Source organism: Cucumis melo, chromosome 1 (assembly GCF_025177605.1).
Source record: "Cucumis melo cultivar AY chromosome 1, USDA_Cmelo_AY_1.0, whole genome shotgun sequence".
NCBI lineage: Eukaryota > Viridiplantae > Streptophyta > Magnoliopsida > Cucurbitales > Cucurbitaceae > Cucumis > Cucumis melo.
Genome location: NC_066857.1, coordinates 5,513,213 through 5,532,895, shown reverse-complemented (window position 1 = coordinate 5,532,895; position 19,683 = coordinate 5,513,213). Strand labels below are relative to the sequence as shown.

The 19,683-nt window shown below is 34.6% G+C and overlaps 1 protein-coding gene across 2 annotated transcripts; it reads left to right on the top strand.

The window, feature by feature from the left end:
• Positions 1–10,367: 10,367 nt before the first annotated feature.
• On the top strand, positions 10,368–19,207 carry LOC103500462 (cyclic pyranopterin monophosphate synthase, mitochondrial). 2 transcript variants are annotated; one of them, XM_017047328.2, is made up of 3 exons: positions 10,368–10,950; positions 13,708–14,311; positions 18,724–19,207. In XM_017047328.2, exons 1-2 carry the CDS (start codon positions 10,849–10,851, stop codon positions 14,296–14,298), a joined length of 693 nt encoding a protein of 230 aa, XP_016902817.2. In that variant the 5' UTR covers positions 10,368–10,848; the 3' UTR covers positions 14,299–14,311; positions 18,724–19,207. The 2 variants fall into 2 exon arrangements, with proteins under 2 accessions (XP_016902817.2, XP_050941806.1); XM_051085849.1 differs by lacking the exon at positions 18,724–19,207 and adding an exon at positions 17,325–17,636.
• The last annotated feature ends 476 nt before the right edge of the window (positions 19,208–19,683 follow it).

Sequence of the window (19,683 nt, the reverse complement as noted above, 5' to 3'; positions counted from 1 at the left end):
CGGAATTTCTGTCTCTCTTTTTTTTCTTTTTTTCTTTTTTTTTTTTTGTCTTGTCATTATTTTTCCTTTTGAATAGAAAGTTAGAAATTAAAATATATTATTGACTTAAATGAAATACGTCATTAAATATTTTACTAATTCAAATTTATAATGAATTCAAACATCAAATCAACATAGTAATTTACCTTTAAAATGTATATTAATCCATCCATCCCTATAACGAGGCAATTCATTTTAAAATTGTCGAATTGAATATCAAATTGCCCTATTTCTTCCAAATTTAAATACAAATGTTTTATAGTGCATGTGTTTCATGTCATAGATATTGAATTTAACATCGGTAATATATGATTAAATTTACTTTCAACCACTAACTTAAGCTTTTAGGTAAATTGACGGTTTAATATGATAAATTAAAATTAATTTTCACTTATTGGACCTTTCAAATATTACAAGCCCACAAATGAGGGAATCATTTTTTTTTTAAATAGACAGTTTAATACTTAATACAATCAAAAGCTTAAAGGTGTGGTTCAATTTCTTTTTGTTATGTGATTAAACTTTTTTTTGTTATATATATACACACACATATGTTATAATATATGAAGTACAAAGTTTGCACTCGTTTTCTTGTTAAAAGCTATCAATACAAACAAAACAAAAGTGTAAGCAAACTCATATGGCCTATGGGTGGGAAATTTCGTACCATGAGAACGTGTCCCACCTATCATGATTCTATTTTTTCGAAATTTCCCTTAGTATAATATATATTGTCAATAAATATTTAATTAATGCTTGCTGAACTTTTAGTTAAATTGATCCAGAATATTAATGCATTCTTGTAACTATTTGGATTTTTGTTTCTAATTTTTTAAATTGGGTTCGTTTCTTGCCGCTTATTACATCGGAAATAATACCATTTATCTTCACTTCGTTAGTTGATGATTTAACACGATAATAGAGTAGATGGTCTAGAAGATCCTAACCCACGAATGAGGAGAGTGTTGGATATATATTAAGTTTGCCTTCACACACTACTACAATAACAACATTACTTGGACACATGCAATGTAACGCCCAACAATTCGATATCTCTTTTGGGTTTTGTCCATTGTCATTAATGTTAAGTGGGGTTATGGAAATTTTAGATTTATTGGAAGAACCTTACCATTTGGATTTTCTTGAGTAATTAAAGTTGGGAATCCTCATTTGCTTAGGATAATAAGAATCATTTTTCCATTTATTTATTTATCTTATTATTTTAATTTTATTTTGTTGGAAATAATTAGGGAAGCCCATATTAAACTAAAATTGGTTGTTTTGGTGAGATTTGGAGAGAGAGAGAGAGGGGTTGTTTTGGGTTTTTTAAAAGGAAAGAAAAGAGTCATTTTTTTATATAAAAGGGCCTTGGGACTCGTGCGTAAAGAGGGAGAGAAAGAAAAAAAAAAAAAAAAAAAAGAGGAATTTTTTTTGGAAACCCTAGCCGCCGCACGCTGCCGACGCCGCCGCCGCCGCGTACCCGAGCCGCCAAGCCCTCCTCCTTCTATTCGTTAGCTCAGCCGGATCGTTGCAGCCGCCAGCCGTCGCGTGAAGCCTCGTTCTGCTGCGTCGTCGAGCAGCTCAGCCGAGTCGTTCGCAGCCGCCAGCCGTCGCATGAAGCCGCGTTCTGCTGCGTCGTCGAGCAGCTCAGCCGGATCGTGCGCAGCCGCCAGCCATCGCGTGAAGCCGCGTCCTGCCGAGTCGCCGAGCAGCAGCAGTTGACGATCGTCAGCCGCGCGCCTCCAGCCGTCGAAGCCGAACCCACGTTTCGGCCGACGCCCGAACCCGAAACCGATCCGCGCCCGCTCGCCCGAAACCGACCCGCGCCCGCTCGCCCGAAACCGAACCCGCTCCACGCTCGCGCACGCCCGCTCCGAGTCGTAAGCCGAGCCCGCGCGCGCCCATCCCACGCCACGAGCCGCGCCGGTCTGCACCACAAGCCGTGCCGCGCCGCGCTTCTGCGTAGCCGAGCCGCGTCTCCCTCCTGCTGCAAGCCGAGCCGCACGCGTAATCCCTGTGCCGAGCCGAGCCGCGCCTGCGCCAAGCCGAGCCGGTCCCTGTCCTCTTCCAGCCGAGCCGCCAGGACTAATTTGGCTCATTCCACCTAATTTTTGGTAATTAAATCAATTATTTTGGCATTATCCAGTAAGATTCAATATTTTGGGCACTAGTTAATTTAATTTGGAATTAAATTAGATCATTTTTCCTTAAGGGACGTCTTGGACCAAGTAACTGCTGCAGCGGGGGATTTCTTCAGTAGGGGCTTGAGCACTGCAATCTCCTTCTAGGGTAAGTCATTTCGAATGAGTTTTGAACCGTTAATCGTGGGCGACCTAATTACGAATTTTGGCATATTAAACAGTTAGGACCTCGTCGCTTGGAAAGCGTACTGCCTCGCGGTTAGGACTCGTCAAGTAAATCTCCAGGTAAGAGATTCTACTACTAGCTCCATGCTTAGAAATATGAGATGATGTATACTCCAATTTTGCATGTTGGGGATTGGACGGTACGATGCCTGAAATCAATGTTAGTATGATGTAAATGACGGTATGGTTATACTATAGCCTGTTATGTGTGGCGAGAGCTGTTATAGCTATACGACGAATGTCGAGACGGAGAGGGCAGAGATGATTTATATGATATGTTATATGCTGATGCCATGTGTATGTATACTGCACTTAGGGTACCTGTTAGCTTGATCTGTTAGAGTCGTACCTGCATGGGTGTCCTTCGGGATCACCACCTATTGAGGGCTGTGTGGTCCGACGGGACGCCAGTCTAGCATGGATATAGATATGACTCGAGTGACTCGACGGGGTCCTCGCATCCCGACTGTCCTAGGTGTCCCTCGGGGCACCGAAGACCAGAGTTACGTTCCTACGGGAGCACATGATTGCACGTGTTCGGGAACGTGCCAGAGATTGGGTACCAGTTATCAGGACTCTAACAGGAAGTTAACAGGCACCTAGTGGGACTAGTAGTGGGTCCCTTACTGAGTATTTTTATACTCACTCTCTTCGTTTTATGTTTTCAGGTAGAGGACGGGGCAAGGGCAAGGGCAAGCTGGCGAGCGACCCGAAGTGAGACCGTGGAGGGCCATAGGGACTACCGCTTCCGCTTATTCTTATTTCAGATTTTCGCATTTGAATTTGAGTACTTTTCATCACTTACCATCTTTTATGTAGATAGGGCCCGAGTAGGATTTCAGATTGCTTTTACATTTCTGCATGACTACCTTGTTTGAATTTTATAAATAAAATTTCTTAAACCGTATGCGTTTTGAAATTTTTTCATGACTTAAACCACTTGTTCTATATTGGTAATGACTTCGATTCAGTATAAGGAGTCGGGTCGTTACATGCAATTTACAAATACTTGACAGTTCTAATAAAAACTATCAAATAAAATGAATAAACGTCAAGAATAATGAAAAAGTGAAAAAAATGCACAATTAGTCCGTGATGCAACACAATTTTTTTATTATGATGATTTAATTTTTCCTAACTAGAGATTTATTTTTTTGGTCAAATTTTAATTTCTTTTTAATTTTCAAATTCTGATATGTAGGTCCATTAGGTCTCCTTCCTAGATCGTAAAAGGTAATGAAACTTATTCATATTTGTTGCAATTTGAAATATTTAAATTTACTTTAGAAATTAATATAGTGTATGATGATACATTATAATATAAAGTTTATATTTTAATTAAACTTTGTTATATAAATTTAATTTTGGATATTATTCAAAATTAATTTATGAGAGAATAAAAAATTTGGATGAGTTTAAATATTAATTTATGTGAATTAGGTTCGTATGAAAATTATAGATTAAAATTTAATATGTATATGATACACAATAAAATTATACGTACGAGAGAAATTTATAATTAAATATAATTCAAATTTGGATTATATTAAACTAAGGTTAATTTTCATAATAACAAAACACCAAAATATTTTATGGCCCGTGTAACAAAATAAAAAGGTCCATGGCATCAGTTAAATTTTTTCATAAATTCCAAATTTACCTTTGATATTACAGACAATTCGTCACTTCTCTTTATTCTTCTTCCTTGTGATTTATTTATATTCTCTTCCAAATTTCTTCAGCTCTTTCTTCTTCTATTTTTATTTTTATTCCAGATTTCTTCAGCTCATCCGTTCATCATCTTTTGGATAAGTAAAATACATATTTCTTTCAATATTTTCTTTCTTATATTTTTATTCATATTCTTTTTATTTCTTTATTTCTTCATATTCTCTTTCTTTTTTACGGCCCCTCTTCTAGAATATCAAGATCGTTTAAATATCACTTTGATATGATCTAAACGATCGTTTAGATTTGAAGCATTTTTTACACAATCGTGTATTATTTCCTACACGATTGAGTATCATGATTGTTTAGAAGAAGAATCACACGAAACATTTTTTTCATTGTTAAAAAGAACTGCACAATCGTGTATAATTTCCTACGTGATCATATACCATTTCCTACACGATCATATTTTGATTGTTTAGAAGAATAGTTATACGAAGTATTTTTTCCATCGTTAAAAAGAACTACATGATCATGTATCATTTCCTACACGATCACGTATCATGATCGTTTAGAAGAAGAATTACACGAAATATTTTTCCCATCGTTAAAAAGCACTACACGGTCGTGTATCATTTCCTACACGATCACATACCATAATTGTTTAAAAGAAGAATTACACGCGCGTGTCTGATCGATTAATCACGTGTTGATTGGAATATTTTTGTATTTCCCATCATAGTTCTGTGGGCTTTTTCCATTTTCAAAATTTTTTTATACAATGTAAATATTTGGTTTGTTTATTATATTTTTTAAAAAACTCTTAAATTAAATACTTAATTTAAGGGTTTTTTAAAAAATATAACAAAATGGTAAAGTATTTACACTGTATAAAACAATTTTGAAAACGGAAAAAGCCCACAGGTCCACAATGGAAAATATAAAAAATGCCCCATAAACAACGCGCCTAATATATTTGGTACGATCATTTAGATTTGACTATTGTTTAGTACACAGTTGTTTAGATTTGAGTACTCAAATCAAAACGATTTGTTTCAAGATTCTTTGGTATACGATCGTTTAAAATTTGGCTACACGATCGTTTAGATTCGATACAAATTATTTAGATTTGGGTAGCCAAATCTGAACGATTTTTTCAAGATTCTTTGGCAAACGATCATTTAGATTTGACTATACGATCTTTTATTTGTGATACACAATCATTTAGATTTGACTATCCAAATCTAAATAACGTTTTTTTTCAACATCCTTTATAATAACCGTTTGAAAAAGAAAATAATAGAAAAATTGCAGAAGAAGATAAGAAAGATGATGGAAATAAAAAAAGTCGCATAAGAGGAAGAGAAGAAATACGATGAAAAGAAAGGGCAAATCTAAAATATTTAAAAAAATAGCCAGCTTAATGAATTTTTTCATTTTGTTACATGAGCTGTAAATATCTTACCGATTTGTTATGTTTATAAAAATTAACCTATTTAATTAATTAATTAATTAATTGAAGAATTAATTAATAGTTTAATTTAATTAATTAAATTAAAAACATAGTTATGTGAGAGAAATTTATTTAAATATGATTTAAATGTAATATTAATTAAATATGATTTAATTTAGTTTAATTTAATTTAATTTAATTAACTATTTAATATTAATTTAATATAATTTAATTTAAATCAATTTAATAGGGAATGTGGGTGGTAATATCCCAAAATTTCTCTTTAACTCCCTATTTTTCAGTCTGAACATTAGGGAGGTAAGGGTACGACAAAATTGATGCACACACAAAGGCGCTTATGGGGAACTCTACGTACACGGCATATTCTCTTAATTTCTTTTCTAAAAAATTTTTATTCCATTTTTTGTTCCCACAAACCAAGATCTCTAACTCAGTGAATAACAAGTTCTCCAAGTGGTGGTGCCTCAAATTGGTGTTTTAGTAGATACATAGACTTCAACAAGAGTAAATACTTTTCCTCTTCTTTGTATTTGTTTTATAGAAAGCATGCTTAGCTTTTAGGTTATAGAAAATTAGTTTATATATTCCTTTTCCAATGTACAGGTATTTTTAAGTTCCCAATTAAATTGAGTTTAGGGTTCTGTTAAGTTTATTCCGATGCGTAGGGCTTTTATCCATTCAACCCTTACTATTTTTCAAATCCTACAAGAGAAGTAACATCTCTCTATTCACAGGCGTTTTGGGGTATAAGTCGGAGCGATAAAGGGAAGTTAGAGCGACAAGGAAGAGATCCTTGCATGTTCATCAAGAAGTCTCTTTGAACATGCAAAGAACGGTTTCAGAGGCAAGGAGTGGAAACCCAACCATTCAATGGAACTAAAGAGGGAGAAGGAGAAGGGTTTTGGAGGTAACATGTTGAAAAGAAGTCATCAACGAAACGACATACAACGATTAGGAGGTAGAAGTGAGAAGGATTACACAGAAAAGGAGAAGGTTCATATGGAGAAGGAGAAGGATTACGTCAAAAACCACGAAGGATTGAGAGGGAGAGTGAGAAGGATTAGAGGAAGGAGTGAGAAGAATTAGGGGAGGGAATTGAGGGAAGGGAAGGGGACTAGAGTTTTCATAATTCGGGACCCAAACAAACTCCTTACAAATCTAGGGCTCATAAATGTATGTCCTAAAATCAATTTTATAAATGTTCTAAGCGATTTAGGGTTGTTTGACACGTATTTTGAAAGTGTTTTTGTTTGTTTTTTTCTTTTGCAAACATCTCGCAACTTCCAAACTTCAAATATTCAACTCCAAATCAATTATATACTTGTTTTATGTAATTTAGGGTGATTCTACACATGTTTCAGAAAATTTTTAGTTACTATTTTTTGTATCTCGCAAATATCTCGTAGGCATATCGCAACTTCCAAACTTTAAATGTTCAATCCCAAATCAATTATATACTTGTTTATTGTGATTTAGGGTGATTCTACACATGTTTAGACAGTTTTTAGCCATTGTTTTTATATCTCACAAACATCTTGCAAATATCTTGTAATGAAATTTGAAATACCTAATTCCAAATCAATTATATACTTGTTTTAAGTAATTTAGAGTGATTTTATACTATGTTTGAGATCTTTTTTTAGCTATTTTTTAATTTTGCAAACATCTTGCAATGTTCAAATTCAAAATGCAAAAATTCAAATTAATTTTATATTTGTTTTAGGTGATTTAGAGAGATTTAACATGTTTGATGGAGTTTTTTAGTTATTTTTTTTAATCTCGCAAACATCTCGCACTCACCTTGCAAATGGATATTTCGAGTTTTCAAATGTTCAATCCTAAATCAATTATATACTTTAGAGTTTGATAATTTAGAATGATTTTAAGCATGTTTTACCAAAGCTTTTATTACATTTTTTTTTTATCTTGCAACTTACTCACAAACATATCGTACCTATCTCGCAATTTCCAAAATTGAAATCTCTAATCCAAAATCAATTTTATATGTGTTTTTAGGTGTTTTAAAGTTTGAAAATTGTAAAATATTTACAAGATGTGTTTGAGATAAAAAAACAATATTTTAAAAATTTTATAAAACATTTGTAAAATCACTCTCAATCACCTAAAACACATAAAAATAATTTGAGCTTGGACATTTCATGTATGGGAGTTAGAAACTTAATGCGAGTTGCTGCAAGATAAAGAAAAACACCTAAAGAAGCTATTTAAAACATGACTACTCAAGGAAAAACACCTAAAAATTCATACCAATCCAATAACTATACTACAATAACAAATTTATTGTCAAATATCTTGAAAAAAACAACAAAAATTAGTAAATAATACTCTTTAAACCAACAAAAATCGATACATATTTTAATGTAAAATTAGAGAATATAATTAAAAAACAAAAAACTTACAAAAAAAAAAGACAGCAAAAATCAGAGAGTAGTTTCCAAAGAAATCAACAAAGAAAAATTCATTACAATGGTTGGAGTTTGAGAAGGTTTTCTAATTTGCAAGGAAAAACGTTGCCCACTGCCATCCAATTCTTCATTGTCTCCGCTATCCAAGTTTGAGTAAGAAATCAAAACTTAAATGTCTAAAATGCACCATTGTGTTTTCTAAGTCGCCTCTGTCATTCGATTGTTGTCTTCATTCGATGGAAGCACTTTTCATTGTTGCAATTGGATAATAGTTGCGGAAGAAAAATACGATAATGTAGAACTAATGAATTGATGTGCCGTGACGGATCATTACCATGAAAGCAATTACGACCATCCGTCATGCTAGTCGTGTTATCGGTTGCTCCCCAAGGTTAACACGACTTCCTTATTTTGACATGCACTCGTCGGAACAAGGAATAGAAACAAAACTGTTTAAGCTCAGAACTAGAAAATGGAAAGCAGAGTGAAAGTGGAGAAGAGAGAATAAATAATTCAAATGGGATGATTTTTTAGTGATGATTCCAAAATGACGAAGTGCCTATTTACAGAGGAGTAAGTTCGAAAAAGAGAGGCCGTGAGAGAGATTCAGAACGGTGAGGCCAAGAGCGAGAGTCGGAATGGATGCATGATGTGGAAGAACGCGAGAATCGGATCGGTCGTGACAAACGACTGCGACAGAACTGGACGCCCAACGAGATTGCATTAGAGGATGACATGTGGTCAGATACAACCGGACGCTCAATGACCAGATACTCAGGGACTAAAAATAACACGTGGTCAGATACAAGCGGACGCTCAATGACCAGATACTACAAAAAAGTATAGGTAATAAAAATTACCTCCTTTCTTTCGCAAAAGCGCGATTACCCGAACCCACCTGATCGGGCGGCGGTAGTGCGCGTGTGTGGTGAGAGATTTATGCTATCACCACCAAAATACTTTGTATCCCACTTCATTTTTTTGGTATATATACCCACTTATCACTTCTAAAACTATGTGGGACAAGGAAATTTAACTTTGCTTATGGGCTTAAGGCCACATGTCATTTCTAACAATCCTCCACAAATGATTGTAACAGTAAAGTTACCGGGTAGACGAAGGAGAATGAGACTTTAACAAATCTGTTTTGAGTTAAGATAGAATATTAAGCTTAGACATCAATATCCGAAGATTTGAATTGATGCTTAGTGAAGTAAAGCAACAACCTTGTTAAAGAGAGTGAATTATATCCTATAACACTATTGAGACCCTCACAACACACTTTATTCCTAGTTACATTTTGTTTATATAATATAGATTTGTGCTTTTATGGCCATGCACAAGAAATGAATCTTGTGTCATCGTGAAAGCTCTAGAAAGAGACCTTTAAACTCTTTCATAGAAGATGACTCCATCTTCACTATCATGTTATGTGCTTCATCAAGTTTGTCAAAACAAGCCACTCAAAAAGAGCTATGAAGACTTCATTATCATCTATATAATTATGAACCACTCAAAGGTTTTAGTATCATCCATCAAGTTCATTTAAGAACTATCCACACAATAGGCTATGGATCATCAAGTCTATCACAAAAGACCGCCCAATAAGTGGCTTTGAATCATTAAGTCTATCACAATAGACCACCCAATATCAAGTGCTATAGATCACTAAAGGGCTTTAGGCCCATGTTCACTGAAAAATCTAGAACCACTTTTCTAGTTAGTCCTTTGGTTAAAGGACAGCTAGGTTCTTCTTAAACCAAACAAACTCTAAGGAAACAGTTCTTTCCTTTAGCAATTGTTTCACGACTCCATGTCTAAGACGTATATGTCTTTTTTTGCCATTATAAACACTGTTCTTGGCAATACCAATGGTAGACTGTGAATCATAGTGTATAGACACAGGTACAGATGTCCCCCACAATGGTACATCTCTGTGTACATCTCCTAGTACACTTTTAGTCCACCCAGCCTCTTGTTATGCCAATTCTAATGCAATAAACTTAGATTTCATAGTGAATCTAGCTATGCAAGTTTGTTTTACAGACCTCTAAGATATTGCTCTACCTCCGAACAAAAATACATATCCACTAGAAGAGTTAACCCGTCATTATCTATAATCCAATTTGCATCACAATATCCTTATAATACGACACGGAATTTGCTAAAGTGCAAACAATAATTAATTTTTTTTATGGGATTAGGCCCACATGTCATTTCTAACAATAGTCACACGTAAGGGTTTGTGTGTGTTCACAATCTACCAAATTTGAAAAAGCTACTCTCATATTCACAATCTAATGAAGTGGGCGATGCTCATTACTGTCGACCAAAATCAGCCCAACCATCAAATTGTCTTCCAAATACGTTTGTTATCTACCAAAGGAGAAAATAGTGGAGAGGGGAAGAATGAGAGCAAGAGGTAGAAATTATAGTTTTTTTTTTTCTGTAGTGGGGCAATTTTGAGCTTTCACAAATTATTTATACCAAAACTCTATTTTTAATCCTAAAACTCTTTAGTCTTTAAGACCCCTAGAAATTGTCTTCTTTGTTTGAGAGTCCGTTTCCTTTGTAGCTTACTGCGCTTATCTCTCAAGATTTGATCATTTTTGCATAAGATGAACTAAAGCTAACATCTCTATGTTTTAGTGACTACGAATTCCGTTGTTCAAATACTTTCGCCATATTATAGTTAAGAAGTATACAAATGTTATATGGATAGGAATTTTGAAATTACATCAAACTAAATCCCTACCTAACCATCCTCTCCATCTTCGTGTTGCCTTACACGGTGAAGGGTGCGCCTCACTCTTGGTTGTTCTTGCAATTTTTACGATTCCATGGCCGCTGTTTGAAATAATATTGTTCTGGTCAAATGCTTCTTCGCCGATTTGGAGCTGTATTTCCTTCATCAAGAAGGTTATTTAGCAGCAACAGCGACCATGATTTAGCAAATACCATCGCGGAATTTAACAAGGTACTTTGAATTTCAATGTTTTGCGTTTGTACAGAATTCGAAGTTCATATTATCGTAATTACGAGCTTTGTTAAAGCTGATGAACCCTTATACGGTGCAATACCAAATAGGGAAAGGAAAAAAAAAAGGAACTATCATGAGGCATTTCTCGTATTGTTTACTAGATAACCAAAATATTCCGTGTCTGGCCATTGTGTGGGCGGTGCTATTACGTTTGGGAGAAAGGCGTAGATGGTTATTTCCAGACATTGGTTTATGTTTTAAAGGGAATCATCCTACTGCTTAAAATTATCGTCAAGGGATTATGTTCACGTTTTACATAACCTACTAATCATCGCAGTGAAGGTTAAATACTATTACGGCTCCCATTGTCTAAATTAAGTGTTTAATGTCAGTGCTATGATTTAGGAGCTCCTCCTCAATCCAACTTGTATAAAGAAAGGTTGCTTTTTATGGTGTGCTGGGTGGGTACGATCTTATTGGTGTTGTGGGATGAGTGATATAGAAGAGTGTTTAGGAAAGTGGATAGGGATCCTTCCAGTTTTTAGTCTCCCGTTCGCTTTCATGTTTCTTTTTGGCCTTTGATTTTGTAGGATTTTTGTAACTATTTTATAGCCATTTTGTTGCTTAGCTGGAGCCCCTTATTGCAGAAGATGTTCTCATTTTTTTGTGGGCTTTGTTTTTATATTCCTGCGGTTTTGTCAATGAAGTTGTTTTCATTAAAAAAAAAACAAAGTGTTTAACAAGGATTAGTAATTTAGGTCTTCTTTGATAGCCCTTTGGCTTCTAAAAATTAAGCTCACAACACTTCTCTACCATGATTTCTTTGCTTTGTTATCTAGGTTTTTTGAAATTTAGCTTTGAATTCAAATGTACTTAGAAAAACTGAAAAAACCGCGGTAAAGCAGTTGTAAGGAAGCAAATTTCAAAAGACTATAAACCAAAAACCAAGTATCACATGGGGTCTTGGTTTTCATGATTATGATATTGTTGTTAATTGTTTGCTTTTTCTCGTATGTAACTCATTGTGGAAGGGCTATTCTTCAATCCATTTGTTTTAGGGTCAGTTTTGCTTATCTTAAGGACCAATAACCCAAACAGAGTTGTAGAAAGAAGGGCTAAACTTGAGAGACAGGATAACTAAACATTTTTGTCTTTTGAACCACATTCTTGCTTTCTTTGAAGCTATGTCAGGGCTTAAGATGAGTAGAAGTGTTATAGTTCTAATATTAGGGATATTTTATTGTTGTAAATGTAAATGCCTTTATCTTATTTTTCTTTTATGGCCTTTTCTACACTTTCCTTCGTTGGTTAGTTTTGTCGCTTGTATATATATTTCTTCAGTGAATGGAATAAAACATTCTGATTCTCTCAAGCTTAAGTATTTACGTAAGTGTTAGATCCTGAGTCTGAGTAGTGATTTTATTAAGGTGGGAGAGTGGGCCAATGTGGTGGGTTGTTTGTGAGTTAGCTGTCTTTCTGATATCGTATCTTGGACTCCCTTTGGGAAATAACCTGCGACTTTTGTCTCTTTAAAGGTCGGTGGAGGGTAAAGTGAGAAAGAGATTAGCTTTCTAGAAGAAAATCTTTTGATGCTTGGTCCTTGACAAACTTTAGTGTTTCTCTCTAGACATTTGTGATAAGTTCTTTTTGTAATTATTTGTTAGAATTTATTTTGTGTTACATTTTCTACGTTGTGGCGCGCCCCCTTTTGTGGGCTTTGTTCTTTTATTTTATTTTTTATTTTTTATTTTTTTAAAATCTCAATAAAAGTTGGTCCTTTATTAAAAAAAAAAAAAAAAAAGAAAAAACTAAACAAGAAAAAGGTTTGAATTGAGAGCGGACAAACTGCTTTGGGAAAGTTCAGAAGCCTTTAGAAACACTTCAAAAATGATTTTGAAGCAAGCAGCTAATTGACATATTCATCTCAGAAGCTAACCCTTTTCTCTTCGTCCTTTTCTAAAAATGTTGGTGAGAAAAATACCTTAGTTAAGAACTAATTCTAAACTAAACATAACCATAAAATAGTATTTGGTGTTTTAATCATAATATAGTATTTGCTGGATAACAGTATTCTTTTCATGGCTTTGGTTTGCTCCACTTTGTTTCTGTGTGGTTGCTGAACTAGAACAGAAAAAGGAGGCTTCTATTTGTGGTTTCTTAATAGTCTTACATTATGCTGCCGCTGCTTCTTCTCAGTTAGAAAATATAAATAATATGACACTTGAAATTACTGTTTTTGTTGACGACTAAAAGAAATTCAGAAGCTGTACGAAAGTTGCCCTTATTATAATACTAGCTGAATAACAGTATTCTATACATTCATTTGAAAAACATGGCGTTGGTTTGCTCCTCATTGTGTGGTAGATGAGCTGGACAAGCGTAGAAAAAGGAGACTTCTACTGGTGGTCTCTTACAAAATTTAGCATCATGTTGTAGTCCATGGTTGCTTAGGAACTTTGTTGAAATAGTATCTTTGATATTTTTTTACAGGGCAATGATTAGGTGCAAAAATCTCATGCATCCCTTTCTTTTACACATACAAAAAAAATAAAAATAAAATAAAAATAAAAACAATTCATTTTTAAATATCTGCTTCATGGAAAATTTTTATTGCTGGCCAGGCACACCCAATTTTGGACTGTATACCATGACCTGCTGTTTCTAGACTTATTTTAGAATTGTAGTTTGCTTCTGAAGCTGTACCCTGAATGTCTCTTGGATCCCTTCTCATCCACCTTCGTACTTTTTACTCAGGAAATGGAATCAGTATTTGGAGAGCCTCCCCTGAGTGGGATTTCAGATTCTTCAAGTAGCAATTTTACTGCTGAAAAGTCAGAAATAATATCTCAAATGGATGAAAATGCTTCGGCTTTGACTCATGTTGGAGGAGGTGGGGAAGCTCAAATGGTGGACGTTTCTCCAAAAAAAAGTACTGACAGAATTGCTGTTGCTAGTTGCAATGTAATTCTTGGCAAGAAGGTGTTTGATTTGGTCTTAGCTAACCAGATGTCTAAGGGAGACGTCCTCGGTGTTGCTAAAATTGCAGGAATAAGTGGAGCAAAACACACGAGCACTCTAATTCCTCTTTGTCATAACATAACCTTGACACATGTACGAGTCGATCTTCATTTAAATCCCAAAAATTACAGTGTGGATATTGAAGGAGAAGCTGCATCAACAGGCAAAACAGGAGTTGAAATGGAAGCAATGACAGCAGTGACCATTGCTGGCCTTACTGTCTATGATATGTGTAAAGCAGCTTCAAAAGATATACAGATCACAAACGTGCGACTTGAAAGCAAAACTGGTGGAAAGAGTGGACAATGGTCTAGGGAGGAGGTATAGCTACCTCGTAAAGGTACGTGAGTTGTCTTCCTTGTCCTGAGTGTTTGAGTCAATGGATTTGAAGCACATTTCTAGAAATTCTTGTTTGATTTTACAACTTGAATTGAAAAGTGGTTTGTCCTTCAGATTATTAGCGAACTCATGGTTGTCAATAAAATTACATGATCTCTTAGTGGGATAACATGTTTAAAAAGTTCCCAATTTGTAAATCCCCCAACTAAGTGATAATGTAACTCATTGAGTTATGTTTGGAGAGTTTAAGATCCAAGGAAACGTAATTTCTAAAGTTTCCAATTGTCCCGAGTGAATTGAAGTTAAAGAGTTGAACAATGGAAATTTTCATATTAGATTTAGTGATGTTACTCCATTCAACCGCTATCTTTAATAGTGAGTCATCTTCAAAGAGTCTTCAAAATCTGGATATTACAAGATTAATTGAAGTTAAGAGAAATGAAGTGTTTGAGGTAACTGATTTTGCGTTCCCATTTAGTTAGTCATGGTAACCTATTGATTCAATTCCAAATAAGGCGGTTCAGCTTCCCAAAGGGAATAAAAATTTTCCTTTGAAAGTTTATGTTAGTATGAGAAATTAAAGAACAACGGAGAGAAGACGGATGATAATGGGTTTCCCTTGGGCAAAGAAGAGTTGTTTATAGAAAATGATGATTCAAATGTCCTTACCATGCTTGAAGATTTTATTAATAATGACTTAAAGATTTTATTAGTAACGATAGTTCATGGGATGACCAAGGAGTGAATGTTGGGTTGCATTTTGTTTCCAGTTCTCTTGGTTCTAAGGAGGCAAGTAATGGACAGGTTCACGTTGTGTTAGACCTCCAGTAATAAAATAAAAAGAAGTTACACGTGTAAGAATACATATGTGTGTGTGGGTTATTTTGTAATAAATGATATGTATTAGTTAGTTGTTAAAGTTTGTTAGTGTAAAGGTCGGTGGAGGCCATGTATAAATAGGGAGCTTTTAGGCGGGAAAGGGGGTTATGATTTTGGAGAAGAAATTCAGTAGGCTTGTTACTTCTTGAGAGGGAGAAGGAGTGCCCTAGCCATTGAATTGAGTTTTACTCAATTCAATTACATTGTATTGTTTCTAATTCATCAATAAAGTGAGAATTACTATTCTATTAGTTCGGGATCTATAATATTGGTATCAAATTTAGGCAATGCTAGAACCGGTAAGGACATCATTGCTTTCTTCAAATTTTCAAAAGCCTCATTAGCTTCTTCACTCCATTTAAAACTTCCTTTTTTAAGAAGTTGAGTGAGAGGAGCAGCGATTGCTCCATATTCAGCAAAAACAGTAGCGGAGTTGTTTGTGAAAGAAGTAGTAAGACTTCATGACTTCCCTACATCTATTGTATCGGATAGAGATAAGGTTTTTCTTAGCTGTTTTTGGAAGGAGATGTTTCGGTTAGCAGGCACGAAGTTAAATAGAAGTTCTGCATACCATCCACAGTCAGATGGTTAGATAAAAGTGGTGAACAGAGGAGTGGAAATTTATTTGAGATGTTTCTACAGTGAGAAGCCTAAAGAATGGGTAAAGTGGTCACCGTGGGCAGAGTATTGGTATAAAACCACTTTTCAGAGGGCTTTAGGCATGACTCCTTTCCAAGTGGTATATGGCCGACAACCACCCCCTTTGATTTACTATGGTGATGTCGTAACAACAAATGCCACTTTGGATGAACAGTTGAAAGAAAGGGATCTGGCTTTAACATCTCTAAAGGATCACTTAAGACTGGCGCAAGATTAAATGAAAAGATATGCTGATCAGAAGAGGAGAAATGTGGAAAATGAGGTTGGGGATTGGGTTTTTTCTGAAAATCAGACCTTATCGCCAGCTTTTTTTGAGAAGAAAAAGGAATGAGAAGCTTTCTTCTAAATATTTCGAGCCTTATAAGATCCTTGAAAGGATCGGTCCAGTTGCTTATAAGCTGGAGTTACCTGACAGTTTGTCGATCCATCATGTTTCCCATGTTTCTCAGTTGAAGAAACTGATAGGAGAACACATCAATGTACAACCGACAATCCAACAGTCAAATGAGAACTTTGAGTGGGAGACTATGCCTGTTGAAGCTATTGATTACTGTAAGACAAAAACAGGGAACTGGGAGGTTATGGTAAACTGGGAGGGGTTGCCAACTCATGAGGCAACTTGGGAAGAATATGAAGAAATGCAGCGCCAGTATCCTAACTTTCACCTTTGAGGACAAGGTGAATTTGGAAGGGAGGAGGTAGCTCCAGTAATATATCAGTACAGTAGGAAAAATAAAAAGAAGTTACACGTGTAAGAATACATATGTGTGTGGGTTATTTTGTAATAAATGATATGTGTTAGTTAGTTGTTAAAGTTTGTTAGTGTAAAGGTCGGTGGAGGCCATGTATAAATAGGGAGCTTTTAGGCAGGAAAGGGGATTATGATTTTGGAGAAGAAATTCGGTAGCCTTGTTACTTTTTGAGAGGGAGAAGAATAAGAGTGCGCTAGCCATTGAATTGAGTTTTACTCAATTCAATTACATTATACTGTTTCTAATTCATCAATAAAGTGAGAATTACTATTCTATTAGTTCGGGATCTATCACGTTGCTCTATCATCTAGGATCTAAAGCTGTTTATCCTCTTTACCACCTTTGAAGGAACATATAAAGATCAATTTAGATGCTATTGAGGAGTCTTGTGCACATGTCTTGGTAGCAAAGTCTCCGTCATTCAACAAAACACATTCATTTGCCTCCTGGTGTGAATTTGATAGGCCTTGGCCTCAGTTTTATTTATTAACAACGAGAGTCCTATCAGTACCTGAGTCCTATCAGAATTTCAACCAATCAATCATTTATCTTCCAGAATCACATTTCTTTGGTTAAAGTGGCTTCTAGTCTTTCGCCCCTAAGAATAACCATTTATTTTTGAGTTGGATGAAGAATCAATGATTAGTGTAAGTAGTGAGTAACCTTTGGATTTTCTAGCATAACTAAAATATGTTAATCATAATCCAGAGTTCTATTTTGCAGGCGATTTTGATACCTTATTTCAAAATGGTGAAAATCATCAAGTAACTATGTGGGCCATTATTCCTGCCGAATTCTAATCCTTTATTTAAGAATGTGGTTTGCAGATGAAATCAATCCCACTTTGTTCAACATCAATTAAAGTCTAACTGGATGGCTTTGTCTAGGGCTGTTATGAGTTTGTATTGTGGAATTGTCGTAAATAAGTTCTGATTGTTCTAACTTCTAAGTTTGGGATTGGCAGCTGAATATTGTTTGGTGTATGATTCATGGGTTTTCGCTGAAAATAGAAGTCTTGGGTTTCTCTTTATTCAATTATCTACCTCCCACATTGTTTTGGTTTTCCTTTTCTGAGATGCCATTGGTTTTTTTCAACATATCCATGGATTATTTTTCTCAGACTGCTTTCTAGACTTTTCTTGGCATAGGATTTAAAGTTTTGTGATATGTGTTAGTCGTTGAGATATATTTTCTGTTTGGTGGTTTGTTAGGATTATAAGGGTCTGTTTATGTGGAGAATTTTTCATTGTATCTTAGTATTGTTATTTACCTTTGATTTACTCTCTCTCTCTTTTCTAGAGGGGTATCGTAGTTTTGAGCTTTAGTCCCTTTTCATTTTTATAAACGAAAAGTTATGTTTCTCTTTTTAAGGAACATAGGCATGGGACCTGAAATGGGCACTACATGACAACGACTTGTTTGATAAAGCATATATCTTTTGAAATTTATATCATTTTTTATCTTAGGAAATTTAAAGTCAATGAGTTTATGCATTTATAAGCTTAAAAAATTAGTTTTATATATTTTACTTTCAATTTTTTTCTAATTTTTGTCATATGTGTCTACTTGGTTGACTTAACAAGTGTTGGATGCATGCTCAACAATTGTTGGTCCTACCTTGACTACGTATAATGTTTCTAACACGACGAGTATTTGTTTATTTGATGCATGTCCTATTAATTTCGGAGTGTCTGAGTATCTATTAGACACGAAAATACTAACGAAACTAAAGAGTCTATACTTAACAACACAACCTTGAGAAAACCATTTCTGAGAGACAACAGCACCTCGAAATTGGAAAGTGTGGCACAAAATATATCACAAGCCATGAAGTAATCTGTCAGATCAATGGCACCATGGGCAAGTCAACAAAACATTTGCACAAAATCTATAAATGAAAAAGTAGCTCATAGGGGAACTTGAATTTTCATTTTTTTCACTTTATATTCAGTATTTTTTTAAATAATATCTTAGTAGATGAAAAGTCTAAATATCAAAAGATTCAATGGAGGGGCTAGAGCATACAAACATATGTACATGCAAAAAATTTCTCCTATTTTCTCTATGTTGATGCACCTCATGCTAACAATTTCATATATTAATATTCTTTTTTTTCTTCCAGAAACCGAAGAGCCATCAGGTTAATTCTTTGGCCAATTGCTGAAGAATTGTCAAAGAAATGTTGGGTGGACTTTCTTCAACCTCCATTTCATGTGTTACAACTTGCAACCTAATTTGAGAGGGACCATTTAGAGCTTTGAAGATCAATGTTTGCAAGGTTGAATTTGAACATTGGAGTTGTCACTCATGAGCAATTTGAAGGCTTTTTTTTTTTTTTTTTCAGTGTGCATTTTGATTAATGGTCTAGAAGTGTTTGGATCAAGGAGTAGGGAGCTAGAAAGTGTAGGCTTCACAACTTTTCTTGTTTGATCAAAGGAGTTTGTGGACCTGCAACTAGAAAACATCAATGTTTTATCATTATTAACTCCTTGAATTATGAGTTTCTAGAATTCACAACTCTACTTATTGCTCCAAAGAACCCTTAATAGCGGGAGTTGTAATTATTTTATATTTAATAGTATTTAGGATTTCTTTTTTTAAGAAAATGGAAGAGATTCATGACATATTAGGATTTTTTCTATAATTACGTAAAGCTCAATTAGTCATAAAATTGAAAGTTCTTAAATATATTAGATGAAAAAAATTATTTTCAAATATAGCAAAATGAACTAAAATATTTAAAAATAAACAAAATTATCATAGTTTATCTATTGCGATCTATAACGGTTTATCAGATATTTTGTTATATTTGTAAATTTTACCAATAATTTTGTGATTGATCATAAAAAAAATAATGAAAGTTGAATTTATTGCACCCTTCTTAAAATTTAGTGATGATATAAAGGGGAATTTACGAGCATAAACAAAAGTGGGTCTTCCTTTTCTTATTGACATAATTTAAAACAAAAGTGAAGACTATTATTCTTGGAAGATTTTAATAAAAGAATGATTAAAATCTTGGAAGAATAATGTCAAATTTAATGATTAATTCCAATTCCTTTGAGAAAATCACGGAGTTTAG